General features: G+C 39.6%; 1 protein-coding gene and 2 non-coding genes across 4 annotated transcripts in view; all 3 read right to left on the reverse strand.

Moving 5' to 3' along the window:
* PCDH19 (protocadherin 19) overlaps positions 1-23,494 on the reverse strand; it is a 201,433-nt gene extending 177,939 nt beyond the window's left edge. For both annotated transcript variants that reach the window (XM_049766591.1, XM_049766590.1), the window contains exons 1-2: positions 21,330-23,494; positions 17,664-17,991 (exon numbers count right to left, since the gene is read on the reverse strand). In XM_049766591.1, coding sequence (XP_049622548.1) covers positions 17,664-17,991; positions 21,330-23,476 — 2,475 coding nt within the window. In that variant the 5' untranslated portion in view covers positions 23,477-23,494. The remainder of the gene's footprint in view (positions 1-17,663; positions 17,992-21,329) is intronic.
* LOC126000189 (U6 spliceosomal RNA) lies at positions 9,095-9,202 on the reverse strand. The gene has a single exon (XR_007492550.1). It is a non-coding gene; the product is annotated as a U6 spliceosomal RNA (small nuclear RNA).
* LOC125999944 (U1 spliceosomal RNA) lies at positions 16,199-16,362 on the reverse strand. The gene has a single exon (XR_007492370.1). It is a non-coding gene; the product is annotated as a U1 spliceosomal RNA (small nuclear RNA).
* Positions 23,495-25,603: the final 2,109 nt, after the last annotated feature.

The following is a 25,603-nucleotide window of genomic DNA, read 5'->3' on the forward strand; positions in this document are numbered from 1 at the left end:
TTCCAGATGTGGCCCAAAATCCAAAAGTAAAGCAGGGCAAAAAAGGGAAAGATGTGTCATAGTCCTTTGTTAATTTTCCCAGTTCTTTTATTTATTTTCTAAATATTATTTTAATTTTTAACTATATTTCTTTATTTTAAACACTGTGGTTTACATAAGTGTTCATAATACAAGTATTTCTGGAACTTAGTGTTCCAGCACCAACACCACCACAAGCACAACATTTCCTCAATCATTGTCCCCAGCATCCCAACCCCCTTAAGCCTATCCCTTAGCAGGCTAAAATAATGTACTCAATATTGCTTGTTACAAATAAGGGGTAATGGAAATATCAAAATATCTAAAAACTAAAAAAAATAAAAATATATCAAAAACTTCATTAAGAGAAGACTGGATTTACATATTTTATTTTATTTTTTGATTTTTTGGGGGGCCACGCCCTTTGATGCTCAGGGGTCACTCCTGGCTATATGCTCAGAAATAGCTCCTGGCTTGGGGGACCATATGGGACGCCGGGGGATCAAATTGTTGTCTGTCCTAGGTCAGCTCCGTGCAAGGCAAATGCCCTACCGCTTTGTCATCTCTGGATTTACATATTTTAAAGTAAATTTTGTTATTTATAATAGAAAAAATAAAGTGTTGATTTATATAGTACACTAATAAATAAAAACAAATCTACACATTCTATAATAGTCCAATATACAAAAATAGAAATAAATAGCAATAAAAGTTGATTTCTTAACACATTCTATAGAAGTTCAATATACAAAAATAGAACTGAATATGGGACTGGAGTGGTGGCACAAGCTGAGAGTTACCAGGTGTGGCCCAAAAAGCAAAAAAAAAAAACCTGAATAACAATAAAAGTTGATATCTTATTTTTGTGCCAATAGTGGACGTTAGGCATAGTAGCAAAAAAAATCTCTCAAAGTTGTTTAGGATTATGGCTTACAAAAGTTGTGTTATACTGTCTTTTCTCACCTGCCATAAACACCCCAAGTCTCTTCCCTATTCTATGCATGCAGGCCGGCAGGAAAGCAAGCCCAAAGCTATCTTCAGAGTTCAAACTCAAGTGTGGTGAGCAAGTGAAAGGTCTTATGTCATCTTGACAGAGGAGAAGCATGTTTTCTAAATCCAGTAGATGATCCTGAAGCGATGAGTGAAAATAAAAGTTCACTTAAAAGCACCAAAGCCATTACGAGTTAGAGTTCAGCTGAATGTAAGGCAAGCAGTCAAAAGCAGTGACCAGAGATTGGATTAATCTCTGAAACAAATACATGAAATAAACCCAGCTCTCTGTTGGTTGGGGTTGGAGTTTGGGGGTGGGTAAATCCCCACTTAGAGTTTAGCTGAGTGTGAAATCAGCAAGAGCACAGCCACTCGACTTCATTCGTGACAACTCATTTCTTCCAGTCAAGAATATATACCACAATACTTAAGTAACAGTGTTATAAACCAAAGTGCATAATGGGAAAGAAATTGCAGAACTCCACACACCTTGTGACTGAAGATGCTGGTTTTAGAGACCCAACCAACACCTGCCACCTATAAAACATCTGATCAGAACTTTCTAGAGAAAATGTTATGAATGTTCAATAAACTGAATAAAATGATGAAATGACAGCTCAGAAGACTCAAGGGAATATAAAAGTAGAAATGAGAAAATTGCAAATAGAAATATCAGGGCTGAAAAATACGGTAGGTAAAACAAAACCTTATTGGAAAGCCTCACCAACAAAGTAACAGCCAAGAGGATCTACTGCCCATACTTTTCAGGCTCTTACAGAAAATTGAAAATTAAAGAAACAAAACATTCGTAAAATATTTTTTACAAAGTTAACATCACCAAAAACAGATAAAGTCGCTACAACAAAAGAACTTCAGACCAGTGTTCTTGATTAACACAGATACAAAGATCTAACAGTTTCTAACAAATAGGATCCAATGACTCATCAAGAATGTCACACACCGGGGCCGGAGAGATAGCATGGAGGTAAGGCGTTTGCCTTTCATGCAGAAGGTCATCGGTTCGAATCCCGGCGTCCCATATGGTCCCCCGTGCCTGCCAGGAGCAATTTCTGAGCATGGAGCCAGGAGTAACCCCTGAGCACTGCCGGGTGTGACCCAAAAACCACAAAAAAAAAAAAAAAGAATGTCACACACCATGAACAAGTAGGGTTCATCCCAGAAATGCAAGGATGGTTTAACATTATGCAATTCAATCATGTAAACAAATAGAAAAATAAAAACTATATAATCTTATCAATAGATGCAGAGAAGTCATTTGACAAGGTCCAAAACCAATTTGTAATAAAATGTTTAACCAGATGGGAATTGAAGGAAGTTTTCTCAACATTGTCAAGGCCATTTACCACAAGCCCATGGAAAACATTATACTCAATGGGGAAAAGGTAGAAGCTTTTCTTCTAAAAGCTGACACAAGACAAGTTTGTCCCCTCTTGCCACTTCTATTCAGCAAAGTACTGGAAGTGCTTTTCATAGAAATCAGGCAAGAAAATGATAACAAGAATATCCAGATAGGAAAGGAAACTCTCACTGTTTGCAGATAACATGAGAACATGATATTATATTCAGAAAATGCTAAAGACTACCAAAAGTCTCCTAGAAACAATAGATTCATATAGCAAAGTGGTAGGCTACAAAATCTCAATAGTCAATGGTGTTTTATATACAAAATAATGGAAGAAAAGAGACATTAGAAAAAATCTATTTCACAATTGTGCCTCAGAAAAATCAAGTACCTTGAAATCAACTTAACTAATGAGGTGAAAGACCTATACAAAGAAAAGTATAAAACACTGATTCAAGAATTCAATGAAATAGATACATATACCCTGCTCATAAATGGATTGACATCATTAAAATAGCAATACTGCACAAAGCATTGTACAGACTTAATGCAATCTAATAATAACCAGGACTTTTTTTCGAAGAAGTGGATGAAACACGCCTGAAATTCATTTGGAACAATAAATGCCCACGAATATCTAAAACAATCCTTGGAAAAAGATTAGAGGCCTCACATTCTACAAGTTTAAATAGTGATTAAGCAGCAAAGTATTGGAATACAGCTAGACCATCATATCAGTGGAATAGAATTGAGTATTTTGAGACTGACCCCCCCTGGTATACAACCAATTAATCTTTGATAACATTTATCTTTGATAAAAGACCAATTTATTCAAAATGTATCAAGAAAAACCTGTTGTATTAAAATGAGAAAACTTTCAAAGTGGAGGTTTGAAGCAATTGTATTAGAAGTTGTATAATATGGTTAGATTCATCTTAGAACAGAATAAAAGCTGCTCATTTTGATAATGTTGGCCTTTAACAGTATGAAAGGCTAGATCATCCAGTATGCTAAACAAAACAGTACTCTAAAAACCCTAACTTTAAAAATATCATCTCAGTAACTTCCAGCTGTGAATTTTTATATAAATATGATAATCGACATAATTTACAGTGATTTTTTTCCTCAAATGTTTAGTTTTCCAGAGAGGAAAAGTTCACCTCCTACTCATCCTTAAAACAATTACAGACAAATCGAATCAAGATTAATATGCTAATGACAGAACTCACATTGAATAAGTAAACCTATTTGTCTTTTCTTTTTTCTTCTTTTTTTTGTTTGTTTGTTTGTTGTTTTTGTTTTTTGGGGGGAATTACGCCCGGAAGCGCTCAGGGGTTACTCCTGGCTCTGTGATCAGATATCGCTCCTGGCAGGCATGGGGGACTCTATGGGATGCCAGGATTCGAAACATTCTCCATCCTGGATAGGCTTCGTGCACCCCTTACCGCTGTGCTATCTCTCAGGCTCCAAAGTAAACCTATTTGATGGACAATCTTTGTAATTTCCAAGCAAACATTCACAACTTGTATTACATTCAGAATAAGTTGCCCTCTTTGTAAGCTAAAGGTATGTCTCTATTATATCACCTGTTATAACTAAGCCACATATCCTCAAATACCACCTGCAGAGTAGCCATTCATTAGAGGACAATTAACCTTTAAAGCAGTCAGCTTTATGAAGCCCTTTCAGACCAGTGCTAAAAAAAAATCACAGAATTACACTCAGAACTGAAATGGAATTTGGTATTCCCTGACCTAGTCTCCACACATAAAAGCTGCAGTACTGAAGCTATTTGGCATTAGCTTGATTTTCTAGAACTCTCAATGTCATGGAGCTTAGTTTTCCTAATAATAATTTTCAATACACTGCAGCTCCTTTATGAGATATTTCCTTGTGGTTCTCATAATTTACGAAGACCTACTCCTACTATCTCAGAACTACCTATTTCCAGATTATCTTTTGTTTTACTTTGGTTTTGTTTGGGAGCCACACCTGGCAATGTACATGGATTAATCCTGGCTCTTCACTCCTGGAACTCTGCAGTCCTATCAGTGCACAAGAAACAATATGGGATGCTGTAGATCAAACCTAGTTAAACCGCAGGCAAGGTATGCGAGCAACCTGATGTACCAGCTATCTGGCCCCTAGATTGTTATTATTGGTAATACAGTGACTCAGGGTCATTCACACAATACTGATAACAGTTATAATTAAGTTTGTAAGATTCATAAAATGAAGAGAGCAAGATATTTTAAGTCACACAGATTTGTGGAATATCACAGCAAGGATCTAACTCAGAAACTCATTCATACAAGTACAGCCAATGACATACTGTAGAGGTACATTACTGGCCTGTCACACCCATTTTAATCCTCTTCCTCCAAAAATGACACTATACTTAATTAAAAACCTTTCTAGTTCCCAGATCTTCATTAACTTCTATAATCTTTTCTTGAAGGTATCTGATGACAACTTCAGAGTGGTCCCTCTGAGGCTATTCCAAGTGTCCTGTGCCATGGCATTTGTGGCTTTTTTGTGCTTTTGTTCTATACAAATTGTGAAAAGCATGAAAGGCATCTGAGCTTTCTTTCCATTTCAGGTATTTCCTGTTTTTCTTACTGCAACAAAGCACAATTTCCCCCACTTCTAAAGAACTACCAGTAGAAGCAAAAATGGAGTGACATACAGGTATAAGAATATATATTCCATTAGAAAGTTCTCAAAGCACACAGGCTATTATTTGCTTATAAAGAGCTATAACTACCATAAATTGTTTTGCAATTTAAAAACTGAGGCAGAAACCCATTATGAAAAATCCATTAATACTAATGTCATCATGTTCTCTCCCCTAAGTTCTTAGAAACAAATGTTGCTATTGGCATATTCTATCACTCCTAAGGCTATACATGAAAAAATGAAAATGCACTAATTAAAGAAATGACTGGTACTGCAATTACATAGTCAATGCCAATATTTTGAGTTCAATTTTCCTGTGTCCCTGCCAAGGCCTCAGGGGCTGGTAGTATAGAGAAGAAAATCAGTTCTATTACAAGCCGTTCATAGTTATTTAAGATAGTCTTTCCTCAACTCTGTATTTACTGAATCCAGTACCCCACAAGGTGCATCCTTCAGAAGTTGATAAAAAGTAAATCCTACCCTTCCAAATGTATCTAGTCTCCCTACTCAATATCTCACTTACAAAATATACAGTTTGGGGGTTGGAGATATAGCATGGAGGTAGGGCATTTGCCTTGCATGCAGAAGGACGGGGTTCGAATCCTGGCATCCCATATGGTCCCCCGAGCCTGCCAGGAGCGATTTTTGAGCATAGAGCCAGGAGTAAGTCCTGAGCGCTGCTGGGTGTGAACCAAAAACAAAACAAACAAAAAAGAGAAAATATACAATTTTATAATAAACTACCTGTATGCATGGACATCTCAGCCAGACTGTTTAAATTTTTGAGCTGAAGAAGGAGAAGAAGGCTTGAATTAGAATTATACACCAAGGGGAAAATACCTGGACCTCTATTATGTCTAGGAAATTGTATGAACAGCAATGGCTATTTGGATACTCCCTATTCAGTGTTTTCTTTTTTTTTTTTTTTTTTTTTTGGTTTTTTGGGCCACACCCGGCGATGCTCAGAGATGCTCAGCTCACTCCTGGCTGTCTGCTCAGAAATAGCTCCTGGCAGGCACGGGGGACCATATGGGACACCGGGATTCGAACCAACCACCTTTGGTCCTGGATCAGCTGCTTGCAAGGCAAACACCACTGTGCTATCTCTCCGGGCCCCTATTCAGTGTTTTCAATAAAATTAGTTCCTGGGAAATCTGTCCTTCCTTCTCTGAATCAAATTGGAATGAGCTCTAAGCTAACATTTGGGAGATAATGCCCTTCTCTGATGTTTATAAATATTTTTCTCGGGGAGTACATAGCTAAGACTTGAAATCAACCTAGATGTCAAAAAAATGAGTGGATCATGAAGATGTGACACATATATACAATGGAATATTACACAGTCTTAAAGAATGATGCAATCATTGCAACTTGTAGCATCATGGATGAAATAAGCCAGAAAAAGTAAAAATACATAATCATATCGCTTATATGTTGTATTTAGAATAACTTCATGCAGAAATGCAATAGTCTAAATGGAATTTTACTTGAACACCCTTGGCCCTGGAGTATAGTAAGGAGAAGAAAAGAAACTGAGTGGAGCTTAATGTATTCCCATCTGTTTATCTCTGCTTCCACTTGTTTGGAAAGTGCAGTTTCCTCCTTGAAGATGCCTTTAGTCTCAATGTCATGGAGTGTTTTACCTACTTGTTGTTCTATATACCTTATGGTATCAGGTCTGATGTCAAGGTCTTTAATCCATTTGGATTTTACCTTCCTACATGATGTTAACTGGGGGTCTATGTTCGCTTTTTTGCATGTGGCTAACCAGTTCTGTCAGCACCACTTGTTGAAGAGGTTTTCCCTGCTCCACTTAGGATTTCTTGCTCCATTGTCAAAAATTAGGTGATTGTATGTCTGGGGAACATTGTCTGAGAACTCAAGCCTATTCCACTGATCTGAGGGTCTGTCTTTATTCCAATACCATGCTGTTTTGATAATTATTGCTTTGTAGTACAGTTTAAAGTTGGGGAAAGTAATGCCTCCCATTTTCCTTTTCCGTAGGAGTGCTTTAGCTATTCGAGGGTGTTTATTGTTCCAGATAGCTTCTGCACCTCAAAAGAAATAGTGCCCAGGATACAAGAGCCACCCACCGTGTGGGAGAAACTATTCACCCAATACCCATCAGATAAGGGGCTAATATCCAAAATATACAGGGCACTGATAGAACATTACAAGAAAAAATCATCTAATCCCATCAAAAATTGGGGAGAAAAATGAACAGACACATTGATAAAAAAGAAATACAAATGGCCATAAGGCACATGAAAAAATGCTCCTCATCACTAATCATCAGGGAGATGCAATTCAAAACAACAATGAGATACATTCTCACACCACAGAGATTGGCACACATCACAAAGAATGAGAACAATCAGTGCTGGCGGGGATATGGAGAGAAAGGAACTCTTATCCACTGCTGATGGGAATGCCGTCTAGTCCAACTTCTATGGAAAGCGATATGGAGATTCCTCCAAAATCTGGAAATTGAGCTCCCATTCGACCCAGCTATTCCACTCTTAGGGATATATACCCTAAGAACACAAGAATACAATACAAAAATCCCTTCCTCACACCTATATTTATTGCAGCACTATTCACAATAGCGAGGCTCTGGAAACAACCAAGATGCCCTTCAACAGATGAATGGCTAAAGAAACCATGGTACATATACACAATGGAATATTATGCAGCCGTCAGGAGAGATGAAGTCATGAAATTTTCCTATACATGGATGTACATGGAAACTATCATTCTGAGTGAAATAAGTCAGGGGGAGAGAGAGAGACGCAGAATAGTTTCACTCATCTATGGGTTTTAAGAAAATAAAAGTAATTTTTGTATCAATCCTCAGAGACAATGAGAGGAGGGCTAGAACTTCCAGCTCACTTCATGAAGCTCACCACAAAGAGTGGTGAGTGCAGTTATAGAAATAACTACACTGAGAACTACCATAATCATGTGAATGAATGAGGGAACTGGAAAGCCTGTCTAGAGTACAGGTGGGGGTGGGGTGGGAGGGAGGGAGTTTTGGGACATTGAAACCTAATCACAATCATATTTGTAGTCAAGATGTTTAAATAAAGAAAAAAATAAAAAGAAATAATCTAAAAAAAAGAAACTGAGTGGAAGAGAAGAAATACATATAAAAGAATGGGGAGCACAGGCCAACTGGTCTCGGGTGAATTGGTAGTGTTTAAAAAGGACAGAATTAAATATCCTAGCCAAAAGCAATAAATGGAATCAAGAGATCCAAATGTTTAACAATCTAAACTTAAAATGGGCCTGGTATATTGGAAGGCTGGGGAGAAAGAATGTGGTATGTGATGCACTTGGGGAGCATTGGTGGAGGAAGGTCGACATGAGTGGTGAGATTGTCACTGATTCATTGTCTGAAATCCAACTATGAAGAAGTTTGTAAATCACAATATTTTGAATAACAGAAAATAAAAATAACAAAAATAAAAGTAAATAAAAGAAATTATAGGGGATCTAGTATGTAGTCCAAAAGAAAACCCTTGACTTTTATTCCCTGAGCTCTCTCAGCACATAAAAATTAATAAATTAAAAAAAAATAATAAAAAATTAATAAATTTAAAATATTTTCCTGTCAAATACTTTTATTAAACAAGATTTCATTTCTCAAATATTTGCAGCTGCCCAGAGTTTGCCAGCGATTGCACCAAAGATCTAGTGTGGAAATAAACAGAAATTGCCAACTAATTTTAATGATATGCAAATGAGTAGGGACCTTGATGTTAATTATTCTTCAATAATTGGGCGGCATGTTTTTTGGGGAGGTTGTTTGGTTCTTTCTTTGTTTTTGTTTCTGGTTTTTTTTTTTTTTTTTTTTTGGTTTTTGGGCCACACCCTGTTACACTCATGGGTTACCCCTGGCTATGCGCTCAGAAATTGTTCCTGGCTTGGGAGACCATATGGGATGCCAGGGGATCAAACCATGGTCTGTCATAGGTCAGCCACATTCAAGGCAAACACCCTACCGCTGCACCACCACTCTGACCACAGCATGTTTTTTTTTTTTTGGTCAAAAATATGGAACGCTTCACGAATTTTTGTGTCATCCTTGCGCAGGAGCCATGCTAATCTTCTCTGTATCGTTCCAATTTTTAGTATATGTGCTGCTGAAGCTAGCACTTTTTTTAAAATAATGTATTTATTTAAGCACCCTGGTTACAAAATTGTTCATAATTGAGTTTCAGTCAGAGTATACACCATCCCTTGCCAGTGCACATTTCTCAGCATCAATGTCCCCAGTTTCCCTCCCGCCCACCCGCCTTAACCTATCTCTGGAATAGGAATTTTGCTTCTCTATCTTTCTCTCACTCCCTCTATCGCTCTGCTCTCTTTTTCTCACTCTGGATCTGTGTGTGTTTCTTGCTCTCTCTCACTCTCTCAGTCTCTCTCTATTTCCTTTTTGACACTGTGGCTTTCATTATTGTTAATGAAGGTTACCATGCATGATACTTTATCCCCTTTCAGCTTCCACTTCTTGTCTTGTCTAGGGTAATTAGTTCCAACAAGCATTGTTATAGTCGATCCCTCTACTCTAACTGCATTCACCACTCTTTGCGGCAAGCTTCTTATCAAAAATGGACTGGTCCTTCTAACCCTCATCTCTATGCTATCTAAGTATTATTACAATACTGTTTTGTATTTTCCTTATATCCTACAATGTAGTAAGCCCCCGTTATTTCTTTTATTTTCCAGAATAAATCCAATTCTCCTCAACCCAGGAAACCTTTATTGACCTGAACAGCAAAGTCGAGTCATGTCCTTGAGGATGAAGCTCAAGAAAATAAAGCAATCCTCAATAAAACATTCATGTTGTATTTCTGTTCTCCCAGTTACAAGCTTACGAAGAGTGGCAGTAATGGCATAGGGTGGGAAGGAGTAGTCAATTTAGTTTTTAACCCTGAGGCAAATATGAAATGTTCACTTTTGTTAAATCTTAGTTGACACATATTTATTTTCTCTGAACTCAGTGAATTTTATTATTTCTTAATTGCTTTTTTTAATTAAATGAAAGTTAACTGAGAAAATTAACCAATTACAATTTAAGTGAATAATAAATTAGCCTATCTTTCCAAGATTTCATAAACAATATATGAGAAATTGATCAGGAGTTGACTATTCATATTACACAAGGGTATTTTCTATGTAAAAATGACATCAAGTTCTCTATAGATATGGAATTCCACCATTGTGATTCACAAAAACATCACTTGCTGTACACATTTTTATGAGCACAAAAATTAATATTCAAAAGTATATCCACAAGATCTCTAGTAGAAACCACAGCATTCTTGTGGCCTTCAGAAATCACTTTGAAACTGTACTAGAAAAACTATTTTGTATCATTTTTGTGTGCTTGAGTAAATCATTTGCTTTTTAATTCCCTTCAACACCATGTCTTGATTACAGAATAGCAAATAGTTTCTTTTGACACCTCTTCCAGAGTGCTATGGTGGTGTGTGATCCTAGTTAATAATTTAAAATAAAATGCTGAATGATATACTAAAAGATTTTGAATGGGAATTCAAGTTTCTGGAACTAGAAAAATTGTTCCTACTGGACTGCAGTACTTTCTTCGCCATCCTTGGGAGTAAGGAAGACACAAGAAGGTCCTGATTGGCCAGGTACATTCACTGGAATCCAAGTGAAACTCACCATGCAGCCCACACAATAACCAATCTTTACACAACAATCAAAGACTAAATGTAACTTGAAGAACGTTTCCCTCTGCAAACAACTGATCCTCTGGGACTTACACCTCAAGTTTCTCAATTGTTTGAAGTAAATGAGGCTCACATTAAACGCTAACCAGCCACAAATCTAAAAATTTAGCTTCCAATCGGTAAGGAAAAAGAGTTTCTTACGACTCAGTCTCTGGATTCTCATGCAGGCCTCTTATATAAGTAACTTCTTGTATATTACACACATCTGATATGTTCATTCTGGACAAACTTAACTTACCCTAAGTCCTATAAGCAGCGACACACATTCTGAAGAGTAAATATCTAAGTAAATGCCTCAGACACATTACAACACCATAACTAAGACTTCAGCTTGTAAGGTCATGACATTATACTTTCTGAATTATCCAATTCCAATTAGTAATCCATGATCCCACTAGCTTCAGCCTCTGTGCACAGTATACCAAAGCACAGTATATTCAGGCAAGGTTAGTAAGGGAGACATATGCAACTTCTCCCACATTATGTCTGACAGGCAGAAAAAAAAGATGGGGTCACATGGATCCAAAACAACTTTTCCTCTGATAAGAGGAATTCCAAATCATCAGAGCCCACTATGGAAAATGCCCTGCCTCCTGTTCCCCAGGGAAAGAAATCTCAGGATCATTAGCAAGTGTTCTGGCTGAGATCAACTTTAGTGTAGGTGTACTGGGAGAGAAGTGATCTCTAAGGTAACTAGTTAATTGCCAATAAGGAATGATAATAATAAATTAGTAAATACTAATGTAAACTAACTCAGTTCTGCTGCAGTTGCATGGAGACAATAGAGGAACAGTTTATTCTGGAACACATCTTGCAAGTCAATCAATCCCCACAGGGAAAAGTGCTACCTTGGCGAGATGTGAAACAGGCCAGTAAGACACAATGAAGACAATAGTTGTCCCTAGCATGTCTGCTAGTAGAAGTGTAGTCTTTTATTTTTTAACAAAAGTTGTGAGTAGGTTTGAACAGATATGGGTTGCATTGCTTTCCAGTACTTCAAGTAGCTTTAGGGTTACCTTTGGCCTTAAAACTCTTCAAAGACCCAAGCTAATAAGAAATAAAAAAGAAAGAAGGAAAAATAAAACAAAAAAGATGAGACTTAGGATTTAGTTTTGAAATCTAAATCTAATTCATTATGCACCTATGACCAGAATTCTGAAAATTCTTGGCCTGCAAGAGTTTTCATGTCACAACTGGAGCAATAGTAAGTACAACAGGTAGGGCATTTTCCTTGCAGTCAGCTGATTCAGGTTCGATCATATATGGTTCCCCATTTAGGAAGGAAAAATTCCTGAGAGGAGAATCAGGAATAACCATTGCCAGGTGTGATCCAAAAACAACAACACTAACAAAAAAGGGGCCAGAGAGATAGCATGGAGGTAGGGCATTTGCCTTGCATGCAGAAGGATGGTGGTTCAAAAACCAGCATCCCATATGGTCCCCCGAGCCTGCCAGGAGCGATTTCTGAGGGTAGAGCCAGGAGTGACCCTGAGCGCCTCCTGGTGTGACCCAAAATCCAAAACAAACAAACAAACAGAAACGCAAGAGAAACTTATCTCAGAATCATTCAAAAATTTTATATGGGCCTGGAAGAATAGCTCAGAATTCTTTGAATAACTGATTTGTAAGCATATGGTCACAGATTCAAAGTGCAGTATGACTTGGGCAGACATCGGCAATTATCACAATCATATGTGCATGCCTCAATTAAGAGAGCAATTCCTGCAATCACCAAAGTTAAAGGAGTACAAACCTAGGCGAGCCACTGAGCTCAGTATGCAACCACTGAAACTTGATGTCTGATCTACAGTAAGCTCCACAATTAGAAATGTGCAAGCACAGGAATGAGGCATGTGTGTTACCTCTGGTCATTGAGACAACAACAAAACCCAAGGAAAGGTAAGTATAAAAACACGCTTTTAGGGAATCTAAGAGATAGTATAGAGGGCCAGAAGCTTGTCTTGAATGCCAGTAGACTCCGATTTTATCACATCTCTCAGTATTATCCCCTTGAGCACAGAGCCAGGAGTAAGCTTTGGCTTACACCATTGGGTGTAACCCCCAAACCATAAATAAATAAGGTTTTAAAAAACACAATAAAACTGTTTTAAGGGATCTGAGTGATATAACAAAGTAGGTAGGGCATTTGTCTTGCACAGGGCTGACCCAGGTTAAATTCCAGGCATCCCATATGGTCCTCTGAGCTATCAGGAGTGATTTTTGAGTGCTTAGCCAGGGGAAATCCCTGAGTGCTGCTGGTTGTGATCCCAAAACATATAAACAAAAAAGTTTTAAATGCCTACAAAGATATTAGTGTGTAGATAAGTTCAAGTTTAATAAAGGCAGAGACAGGTCCCACCCAAATTTCTATTCTTAGACCAAATAAATAAATAAATAAACAACATTTTCTTCCTCCAAAAATAACCAAGTCCTAGGTAATAAAAGAAATAATGCAGAAATCTGATGAGCGAAGATTAATATTTACCAGATCTAGGGGTTCCTTAATTAAATAAGATGGAATAAAATTGTTTGTCAACTGAGAAGGCTGTCAAAAAATGAGAATACTTTTATATTTTTTATTAGTTTGGAGCCACACCAGACTGCCTACAGTTTATTTTTGATTCTGTATTCTGAGATCATTTCTGGCAGTGCTCAAAGGACCATACAAGTTAAAGCATCACCATATAAAGATAGCATTATCCAGATGTGAGAAGGATGCAAATGTTACCCATCAACACAAAGTTCAAGAGCTTAGGGTAAATTTACATTTAAGTGGGGGCTGAGCTACAACTGAAATAACAGTGAGCATTAAGGTGCCTATTAGTAACTAGAAATTATCAAACTTGCCAGGAAAATCATGTGAATAATAATAACTCCCAATCTAGACTGTGAACTTTGAAACCAAGGAAATGTTATTGTGTACTTATTTTGAATGCTCCTAATTCAAATCATACAGTTTAGCACATAGTGGATAGTTAAAAATGCTTTACTGTGATTTGATTTCATTAAATGCCATGATAAATTGTGAAGAGTAGTGAAAGACTAAGAAGTTCTGCTTCACTATAAGACCATTGTAAGAAATCCCTATAATCTGCAGCTAATGAAGTGAGTTTCGTAGCAGGGGACTGAATGGATAATGAGTGATATTTGTTCAAAATATGGAGAGTTAAGATATAACAAATGCTCAAGAAAGAGATGTCATTCTGAATTGAAATTACCTCTTTCCTTGTCTGTGTCCTTGTAAGCTCCTGAGGGTCAAGTTTCAAATTCTATATTTTTATTTTCCAGGTAGGAACAATATCTAGCACATTCAAAAAGTATGTAATAAAATGAATGAGTTAAATTAATGAACAAAATCTGTTTGACAGGGGCCAGAGCAGTGGCGCAAGTGGTAGGGCATTTGCCTTGCACATGCTAACCTAGGACGGACCAAAGTTCAATCCCCTGGCTTCCCATATGGCTCCACAAGCCAGGAGTGATTTCTGAGTGCTTAGCCAGGAGTAACCCCTGAGTGTCACTAGGTGTGGCCCAAAAAGAAAAAAAACTGACATAATAAGTTAAAATGTGATACATTTAGTGAAGTGTTTTCTAGAGTCTTATTTATTACATCATAGCACATATTAGTAATTGCTTATAAAATACTGTTTTACTGGACAGATTAACTAATGAAGAAAATTGAAAGAAAATGTAGGAAATATATCAAATGTTACTGTCCAAGGAAAAAAATGAATGTTTCAAATGTTCTTTAGGAGCATTCATCACTCAATATTGGAAACCACCTGTTTGTTTGCTTTCTTTCCCATGACATTAAAATATGTATTCCTTGAAGGCATGTAGCTCTGTTTTAGGATATATGTTTTATTTTATTTTATTGAAGCCATTGGGATCTACAAAGTTCTTCATAGTTTAATTTCAGATATACAGTGATTCAAGGTCATTCCCACCACCAGTGTCGACCTCCCTCCACCACCGCACCCAGAGTGCATCCTATACCACCAAGCTTTGCCCTCTGGCCTGCCAGTACAACAGGCCCATTTAAGTTTAGATTGCTAAAGTTTAGGTCTCTTGATTTTATTGTCGTTGAATTTGGCTTGTATATTTAGTTCTGCCCCTATTTTTTCTTCACCAATGCACCCAAGACCACTCTTCTTTTTTTAACATTTTTTCTTAGTTTTATAAAAAAAATGCAGATATATGTAGTAAAACAAAGTAGAGCACATGTTTTGCATGAAAGAAGCTCTGAATTAGATTATGGTGCCACAAAAAGTTGTGTATAAGTGTATATATAAATATATATGTCTTCTTTGAGAACAGAAAAAGCAGGAATTTTCTAAATAAACCAATACTTTGCTTTATTCTACCTAAAAAGAGAATTTCAGAAAAAACACCACTATTGGTTAAATATGGAGACATAGTCACACAGGATAATATATATATATATATCAGTATTCATAATTTTCTAATATCTTTACCTTCTTTTCTTAAATATCCAGTATGACTACAATTGCCATATAACTTTGTAATTCATATATGTGTACATATACATATATACATACATATATATTTATATACATATATACAAACATATGTACATATATATACATATATATGCATGTACATATACATATACACACGTAGCCACCTTAAATGTTCTTTGATTTTTTTTTTTTTTTGGTTTTTGGGCCACACCCAGTAACGCTCAGGGGTTACTCCTGGCTATGCGCTCAGAAGTTGCTCCTGGCTTGGGGGACCATATGGGACACCGGGGGATCGAACCGCGGTCCGTCCAAGGCTAGCGCTGGCAAGGCAGGCACCTTACCTTTAGCGCCACCGCCCGGCCCCAAATGTTCTTTGATTTTAAGTGATCAGGGAGATATACTCAAGTGCTCATGTGCAGGCCATTAAAACAGTGATTCTCCAATTATTGACTATAATAAAGATTTACATTTGTGGGGCACCTATATGTCAGGCCACAATGTTAGATTATTTCTCATATCAAACTTGCATGGTAAATGTGCCCATTTTATAGATGAAGAAATAAATAGAATCCATAACAAAAGTTATCTCCACATCCTGGTCTGATTCCTCTCCATATGTCTATACCTCTGTTTCTTTATTGCTCAGCCAGAATACTCAAAAAAGTCTATGGTCAAGTTTTACTCGTATTCACAGGCACTCATAATTACAACTGAGACTACCAAGCAGTTTTCAATTAAAATTAATTCAAATGTAGAATTATAGATTTAAAACAAGGGTGCATTTGTTGCTGGCCAAATATTAGTTTCTTATTTAAGGCACTGTTGTTTAATTAATTTAATTATGATGAGAATGATTTTCCAAGAAGTCAACCTGAATAAAGTGATAGAAATATTATGAAATTGTTTTCTTTTTTTTTCAGGGGAGAGCACAAACACAGTTCCCCACTACCACAAATTACGCAGTCGAGTTTCCCACATTTGGGGAAATTGTAGGGGTCAGCACATCCAGAGTGCAATGGATAAGCCTTGCTCTGGGGAAACCACCTCCGTGATCATGGTATCTCTTCTGCTAGGTAAGTATATGAAATTGTTTCATGTGAATTATAGCCCAGGTACTTCAGACTGAATATTTTTAAAGAAACATGAATGAGTCACTAATCCATTCTTCAGAAAGTTATAGAAACTTAAAATACAGTATCCTTTTTCTCAATGTCCTTTGGAGGTCTAAGCTTAACATCTATGGACCTCCACTGTATGTCTTACTAAAGAGCAATCTATCTAAATATCTTTGAAAAACTGATGTCAAAAATTATAAAGGCTGGGCCCAGAGAGATATCACAGTGGTGCTTGCCTTGCAAGCAGCCGATCCAGAACCTAAGGTGGTTGGTTCGAATCCTGGTGTCCCATATGGTCCCCCGTGCCTGCCAGGAGCTATTTCTGAGCAGACAGCCAGGAGTAACCCCTGAGCACCGCCGGGTGTGACCCAAAAACCAAAAAACAATTATAAAGGCTGTAAATGATGCTTGAAAAACTGTGGAAGTACTTTACATGTAGGAAAGATTCTTTTCATTAGTAACCCGAAAGATATATTACACGTCCCAGTGCATGAGATTTCCAACTAAAAGGAACTTAAACAATTTTGATGAAATCAACTGAAGAATTCTTATTTATATAAGTTTATACCCAACCACCCGTACACCATAATTCCACTACTCTGACATATTTCATTAGTGACAAAATAAGGATATAGTATTTAAAAAACTAATAATAAATCAACTGATAATAATTTCACAATAAAACTAAACAGACCTATTTCAAATACCTAGTTAATGCTTGAAGTTTCATTAGTAAAAATTTCTGCCTTCTATTTGCCAAATACTCCATAGCAACTTCCAAAAATGAGAATGTGATATCCTACATTTTTATTACCTCTTTTTAACTAGTTCTTTCATTTTCTCAGCATAAGATAAAAATATCCCCCAAAAGCAAGGGATAATTTTAGGAAATTGAATCTCACACTGAGATATTGGTCTTTTAGCATACTGGCATTTATTTATTTTCAACATCACTTGATGCTTTCTTAACTACCTTATGTAACTAGAATATGGATACTACTAACTGGTTACTATGCTACATTTACAACAAATAAAGCAAATTTGTATCATATTCCCAGCCTCCACCCCAACAAGGACCCAAATGTTGGGTTCCAGTTTTACTCCAAGAAACACTGGTAACAGGTCCTGACTATGTAAATGTGTGTAGGCAAAGACACTCTCTGGTACGTGCCAGAGAATGTTGCCAGCATGCAGGAATATAATGCCCTCAAGCACCTCTGGTTAAGAGGTCTGGAGACACTTCACAGATATAGTTAACTGCACTCACCTCAGGCAGTGGGACACCATTTATAATCAAGTCTGGCTGCTGTGGGCCTTGGCTGTTGAAAGAATGATGATAGATGTGATTGGCGCTGCTAGAATGGGTGTTCTGGTTCTCAACATTCAGGAAAGTGCTCTCAGAGCGACGGCAGCCCAAGGGCAGTGTCTGCTGGTGGTAGTTGAAATAGTTGAGGGATGAGGTCAGAGAGGAACAACTGACAACATTCATCTTGTCTGTCTCCTCCACATCCCTGGGTACCAGACGTATGTCATTTTTACTGATTTTTTTCTTCTTGCTTGATTTCTTTTGATGTCCATAGGAGTACTCAGCGATTCTAGGTGATAGAAAAGGCAGCATTTATCTCTAATGCCTCAAAACCACACACTGTTTAATAATTATTAAGCAGCCCAGAGAGTTGCCAAGCCAACCCCCATTTTCACTCTAGTTGATTCTGCATCACACCGTAGGGTTTCTCCCTGTGCTTCTAACATTCTAAACAAGATTCAAAACAAATTGTTCCAACTAAATAAACATAGTGAACTCCCATTCCATTTTGGCCCCAAAAGTTTATGTACTTTTGATTTGCTATTTTTATTGTAAGTGGCTTCTTATCAGGATGTAGGGTGGAGAAAGTTAAGCCTATGGATTAAAATATGAAAAAATGTCAAATCTAGTGCTTCCATTGAAAGTAACAGACCTCCTGAGTTAAATACGATGTAAATGATGATCTAACAAAAGATCAGACACCAAAAATTCACCCTTCTTCAGTAACTTGATGGATAAATACCTACAGTCAATTTTCTCTATGATTGTCATGATTGGTTAGAAGTCAGAACCCATTCTTCGACAAGTTTCTCTTTCTAATACTCTCCTTTCTATTTCTTTATCCATTTTCACTTACATTCATACCTCAACAACTCTGCTCCTAGAGAAATCTATTACCAAACTCATTTGAATGAGGTAAAATTCCTTTTACCTTTTCCCCTTAAATTCAAATCTCTGCCTTCTTCTTGTTCTTCCCTAACTGGAGAAATATAGATGCAATGCAGACACTTACTGTTTTCTCATTTTAAAGAAAAATTAGCAAACAAATTGATGTTAAATCAATTATTGTGAAGAAATTTAAAAGTTAATAAACTCAGTATCCTTCTGCAAGTTAAGCAACTAAAACCTAAAGAGCTCAATTTGATTAACATTGACATATACCCACCAATGTGTATCAAAGGTAACAAGCATTAAGAGACTTGTATAAACAATACATTAAATATAAGCAGATTCTCAAAATAATTTATTTTGCACATAGTGATTTGTTTATTACTTAGAAATTCAACTTCTGGAAAATTCAATATTCAATAAAAACAATAAGTTTAATAAATAATACAGGTTGATCTTTTCAAGGGAAAGACTACTTGAATTCTCATTGAAAAAGTCTAATTATCTAAATCCAAAAAGTACAACCCAATTTAAGCAGCACTTTCAGATCATCGTACAAGTCTCATAAATGAAATGTATATAAGGAAGAAGCTTTGAGGAGATTGCAAACAAGAAAACTCTGGTTAATACATGGAAAGATAAGCTCTTGAACTTCAAGTTTCTAAAATACTTAGCAAATTATTGCTTTGCCGACACCAAGATCCTTTTGGAATTAATTGCTTAGTTTTTGTTCCTCTATCACTTTCCCTCTATGCTCAGACAGAAAAGTGATACCAAGCTGATAATACTAGGTAAAGGAGCAGCTAAAATCTCCAAGACCCTGTGACTGAGGTTGATTTTCTTTTCTAATTTGTTTACAGAACCAATGGAAAATACTAATCACTTTATTTATCCATGATGCGTAAGTTTGGCCATCCCCTGTCCAATTATTCAACTAAGACATTCATTGTGAAGCCCTTCCTCTATTGACAATTTGTTTAATTGTGCTGTACTTTATTAAAAGCAAACATCACATGAAACAGAATTATTTAAAAAATATACATGTGGAGAGCATTAAGATTTGTACTGTTTTCAATTCAAATGTTCCCTTCTGTTTAATGGTCTTCTTGGCAAGCTCTTTCAGAAAAAGTCCTCCAGTCATATTTCAGCAACCATTGATATCAAAATATTTATTTAATATTATTTATTTTTTCATTATGGAAAAGGTTTTATGAATTTATTTTATATTGTAGAATTTGATTTAAAGGGTCCCCTGTATCTTTATCTCTATATAAATAAAATTTTATAAACCCTATATTTTCCTTTATAAAAATCTCCACTTGGCAGTCACAGGTTTCAAAGATAAGTAAAATATAAGCTTAGCTTCCTCCCATCTGAAATGACTAGTTGCTGAAGAAAAAAAAAGTCAAACCATTTCACTAGTAAGAAGATTAAAACACTCATGAGGCAGTGCAGCTGCTCTTTTACGGCACCTGATTGATATTCATGTGTGGTTAGCATTTGTCTACTAACGTGCGTAATGCAGAGAATTGCAAAAGGGAAACAATAATTGCAAGGCTGTTACATATTTGGGGGGCTCTAATTCACAGAAATGTACATTTTATTCAAATGATGTTAAATAGAAATCGGACCTACAGGACCATATTTTTCAAATTAAAGATGCAAACACAGATGTCACAAAGGACATATTGCATGTGTAAATGCATTGAAACTATATATACATCGTGGTTGAACACAGCAGCATACATATTCAGAAAATTAAAGAAAAAAAATTTCAACCATTTTGATAATATGCTGCTGGAAAATATTACATATAATATGCTAAGTTGGCTTACAGAAATATTTAGAAATGGGTTTTAGCAAGATCTTACCACGATATCTTAAAAAAACTGGCATTCTAGATTCAAGACTTTTATTCATATTCTCTAGCTTTCAAACACACACACACACAAATCCTGAATACTGCAAGAATGTGAGACTGTAGCACAATAAATAGATCATAGATCTTCTGATAGAGAATAGATTTTAGAGGAACAGCTAGTTGAGTACCACATCAGAGAAAAGTACCACCAACTCTAGAAGATAACAAGTTTTCAAAAAAATATTTGGATACAAAATCTTGCTACTCATTGAGTTGTTTAGTTCCAATCAGGTACTTAAAAACATACAACTGGTAGAATTCACTTTATATAGAAGATGTTTAAAGTCTGTATACAAAACAAGTCAAGTCTAACTGAAAACAGTAATGCTCTGCTCCCCTCAAGCTCCTCTTCTTCCCAAACTCTTTTGTTTCCTGGTGTATTCTCCCTTTGACAAGGCTCTTCTTCAGTATCTCTACAATAGGAATCAGTACCCAGAAGCACTTCCTCTGCTTTATACCTCTCCCCCAAACACTGTAACCCCTGAAATTCAGTTGTCATTTGTAATAGTTCAATAAAAACATTCTCTGTTTGGTTTTTGCATAAACTTCATGGAAAATACGGTGCAAATTTTGAAACAAGAATCGCATTACTGCTCATCCTCATTATGTCACCATCCACTCAAACAGTAAAATGCCTTTCAGCAAAATGTCAGATCAAAAGAACCAATCATTTTAAATACCAAACCCACCCCACCCTGCCAAAAACACTGTATTACCCCTTTGTAAGTGGGAAACAAAAGAACCCAGATTTTCAGACTGAAAATATATACCTTATTCATACAACACAAAGAATGAAAGAGGGAAAAAAGTGGCTCTACCTGCAATTGTAGGTCCTGATCTCTTTGTTATCTCTCTTGCACTTGATTGCTACGAAGATCATCGTGACAAAGAGGATCCCTGCAATGGAGCCCAGGGCTATAATGAAAATCAGGGACAAGTTCACTGTGCCCATTGACTCTTGGGCATCTAGAGCAGGAGACAAGTAGATTATGACAAGTGCTGAAGCTGAAAGAGACGTCTTGCCATGGTCATGGGCCACCACAATAAGCTCATAGGATGCCTTGGAGCTCTCACTGAAGGTGCGAGTGATTCTGACTTCCCCAGTGACCTGATCTATTTCAAAGAAGTCTCTGTCTCCATCGGTCATGTCATAAGTGACCCGACCGTTTTCACCTTCATCATAGTCATCAGCTTTGACAACAGTCACAAGGTAGCCTATACCAGAGTTTCGAGGAATATAAACTTCCGCAGTGCCATTTATTAGGGGTGGGGTGGTGATGACCGGAGTATTGTCATTAACATCAAGGATGATGACTCTCACTGTTGCATTGCTCTGTAGGGAGGGCAGGCCGCCATCCTTGGCCAGTACCTTGAATTCAAACGCCTTGGTCTGTTCGTGGTTGAAGGACCGCAGTGCATAAATGTCTCCTGAGTTGGGGTTGATGGAGACATAGGTGAAGACAGGCATGTCCCTTACATGTGATGGTACAATCTGGTAGGAAACACTGCCATTGAGACCCAAGTCAGGGTCTCGGGCTGACACGGATAGCAAATATGCCCCTGGAGTATTGTTCTCCTGCACAATTACTTGGTAGTAGGGCTTGGAAAAGTGTGGATGGTTGTCATTCTCATCAGTGATGCGCACAGTGAAAGACTTGGTACTCTGCAGCATGGGCACGCCACCATCTCGGGCTTGGATTGTAAGGTTGTACTGATCGTGCTGTTCCCGGTCTAGTCGTCCGTCCACTAATATAGTGGAAAAGCTCTCATATTCCTGTAGTCGAAAGGGCACATTGCCCAGTAAGCGGCATTGAACACGCCCATTAAGTCCCGTGTCCCGATCAGAAACCCGCACCAGAGCAATCACATACCCCGAGGGCGCACTCTCGCTCACCTCCACCAGCTCACTGTTGACAGATAACAAGTTGATAACTGGTGGGTTGTCATTGGCATCCAGAACGCTGATGGTGACTTTGCAGTGTGCTGGAATGGAATTAGGTCCCATGTCTTTGGCTTGCACGTCTAGTTCATACACGTGACCCTCTTCATAATCCAGGGCACCGGTGACTGTAACCAGGCCGCTATGAGGGTCAATTTGAAAAAGCTCACGGGTTCGGTCGTTGACATAGCCATAAAAAGAGTAGACCACCTGGCCATTGGTGCCCTCGTCTGGATCGCTAGCATTGAGGCGGATGACTGGCGTGTTAGGAGGTGAGTTCTCTGGCAAGCTCACGGTATAGGTGGACTCTCCGAAAACTGGATTATTGTCGTTAGAGTCAGTCACCTTAATGCTGAGGCCAACAGTGCCCAGATGTGGTGGATTGCCCCCGTCGAGTGCAGTGATGTGTAAGTTGTAGGTCGATTGTGTCTCTCGATCCAAGCTCTTCTCCACCACGAGTTCTGCAAAGCGTGAGCCGTCACCACGCGTCTTTATCTCCAGGCCAAACAGATCATTAGGTGTGATCTCGTATGTCTGCACACCAAAGCTGCCTGAGTCCGGGTCATAGGCACTGTCCAGAGGGATGCGTGTGCCAGGGCTGGCTGACTCTGAGATTTCCAGCTCGATCTGTGCTGCTGGAAAGCTGGGAGCATTGTCATTCAGGTCTTTTATCTCCACCTTAATCACGCAGATTTCCATTGAGCTGGACATGACTTCCAGTGAGATGATACACTTGGGGCTCTGGCGGCACAGTAGGTCTCGGTCAATCTTCTGTTTGGTGACCAGCAGGCCTGAGCTGGGGTTGATATCCACCAAGTGTGGGGCTGAGTTAGAGACCACACGGAAGGTTGAGGCTTGGCGTGGGTCCAGAGCAAAGCCAGCATCCTGAGCATCCTTGGCGACATTGGCGATCACTGTTCCGGCATGCTGCTCCTCTTCTACTGAGTATTTAAGGTTAATGAGAGCAGCAGCCTGCGTCCACAGTATGGCCAATAGTAGCAACAATGGCAGCAGGAGTGAATCCATGGCAGCGCGGGGCTCTGCCTGGCCTCGCCTCTCCATACCCCTCCAAGGACGCCGCCGCCGGTGCTCCAGCTTCCCGACAAGTCGGGCCGCCTGTTGCGCGCTCCCGGGGACCCTGGAGGCAGCTGTAAAAGTCCTGCCCAGTGATACCCGGCGGCGAAGGCTCGATTTCTGCGCCGGCTCCAACGCTGAGGTTGCAGCAGGTTCAGCGGAGGCTCGTGCTGATTTCCGGGGCTCCTGGGAGGCCCTGAGCCCCCTCCCTCTAGCTGGGCTCTTCAGTTTTCCCAGTTCAAAGTTGGTCAGGGTCAAGAGGCCGCAATCAGGCAGGGCTTCAGTTTGGAAGACGTTTGAGTAATCCAGGAAACAAGCAGCAGAGCCGGGATTGTACTTAATGCTAAGGAGGGGAGGTTGGCGGGGTCCCGCTCTTTCAGGCACTCCCAGGAAGGCCACGGCACACCAGCAGGAGAGCCGGTTAGCAGATTGTCTGTGCACCTGGCATGCGCAAGGACCTCCCGCTCGCACTCCTGGCTCACTGCAGAGAGAGGATCGGCCAGGAACGTGCCCTCCGGAGTCCTGGGGAAACGCGTTGATATTTTTGAGGCCTGTTGGGGAGAAATACGGGTCGCAGACTGAAGTCTGATTTGCTGCCATGCGCAGCAGGCACCCGAGTATCCAACAGAGCGGGTTGGTGGTCCCCAGACCCACAGAGCAAGGGGGTATGGGAGAGAAGCTGCCTTGGCAAGCATGTGCTCCCTCACGCTGAGGTTGGTTTCGCAAGGCTTGGGGGTGCATCTGCTTAAGATCAGAGATGGGTGCAGAATCCTCCCCACAACCACCCGGGAGGCTGGATTGAAAGCATTGGTTTCCGAAATCAAAGGGATCAAAGCAGCCCAAGCCTCCACGTCAAGTGTGTCGAAATGGGGCGAAGGCAATTTGTCCAAGCAAATCTAAGCCCGGTCATTCTAATGGCCTGGTTGGGGAAGGAATGGGGATTGGGGAGGAGGGGGAGAGGAAGGGAGAACAGTACCGGCCAGGAGAGGCGGGGCCGCCACGGGCGGATACCCGGAGCTGCTTCTCCCTGGGTCTGGTCTGGGATGTCGCTGCTTGCTCGGATGACCGCCGCCGCCGCCGTCTGTGTCGCCGCCGCAACCGCCGTGGGTGGAAGCCTTCTAGCTCTGTAGCATGTCGCTGGGGCCCACCTCGGGAGATGCCTGCCGAGGACGGCTGTTATATCGTCGCCAAAGTTTACTTGCGGGAGAGTCTAGGTTTCACCCTCCCAGGGAACAGCTGATCGGCCTGGGTCGGGTTCCGCCATCAGCGACGGCTCATTCGAGGAGGTCTCCGGCTATGTGAATGTCTGAGTGAGAGGAAAGCGAGTGTGTGGGGTGGGGGAGAATGTCTGTGGAGTGTCAGCGAGGAGGGGCGGGGGACGGAGGTTTAGGATGTCAGAGGAATTTGCTCAGCCTGAATGCAGCACAGCCCCAGGCACTGCGGACACACGCTGGGCTAAGAGGCCAGCCCTGCATGCTGCTCGGGAGCTGCGCTGCTGTCAACACCAGCTTGCCAGTCTCTACGGTGCCCGCTGCCGCCGCAGTTACTGCGGCCGCGGCTCCTCCCAATGCCGCAAACTACCTGTGGTAGAGTCTGGAGAATGCCGAAACGAACCCGAGCAGACTAGCCCAGTTACACCAGGAGCTGGCCAATCAGCTTGTCGCACAGCGGCTGGTCTTGGGGGGGTGGAGCCAAGACTCTGTGGGGGGCGTGGTGGGGCGGTACCAGCCGGAAATCTACACACTGGCGGGACTCGAAAGTATCCGAGCCCCAGAGCCCCGGTAGGAGTCTAGCTGGGGGTGGGGGAGAGAGGGGAGCTGGCCAGACTGGGTGCTGCCTGCAAAGGAACGCGCTGGGGCTGTGATTGAAATTGCCCCAGGAGCTGGAGCCTTTCATCTGGAAGATGAATATTTGATGATCTTTGCATGCTGATCTCTTTCCTAGATCTTCATATATTCCATATAATATTCGTATTATCTCGCTCACGTGCTCTTTCTCCCTTCTTTCCTTTGTCTCTTTGTTCTGGCTTTGGCGATCTCGATCTTCCTTTCTCCAAAGAGAAGGAAGGAAGAAAGGAGA

Source organism: Suncus etruscus, chromosome X, assembly GCF_024139225.1.
Source record: "Suncus etruscus isolate mSunEtr1 chromosome X, mSunEtr1.pri.cur, whole genome shotgun sequence".
Lineage (NCBI taxonomy): Eukaryota > Metazoa > Chordata > Mammalia > Eulipotyphla > Soricidae > Suncus > Suncus etruscus.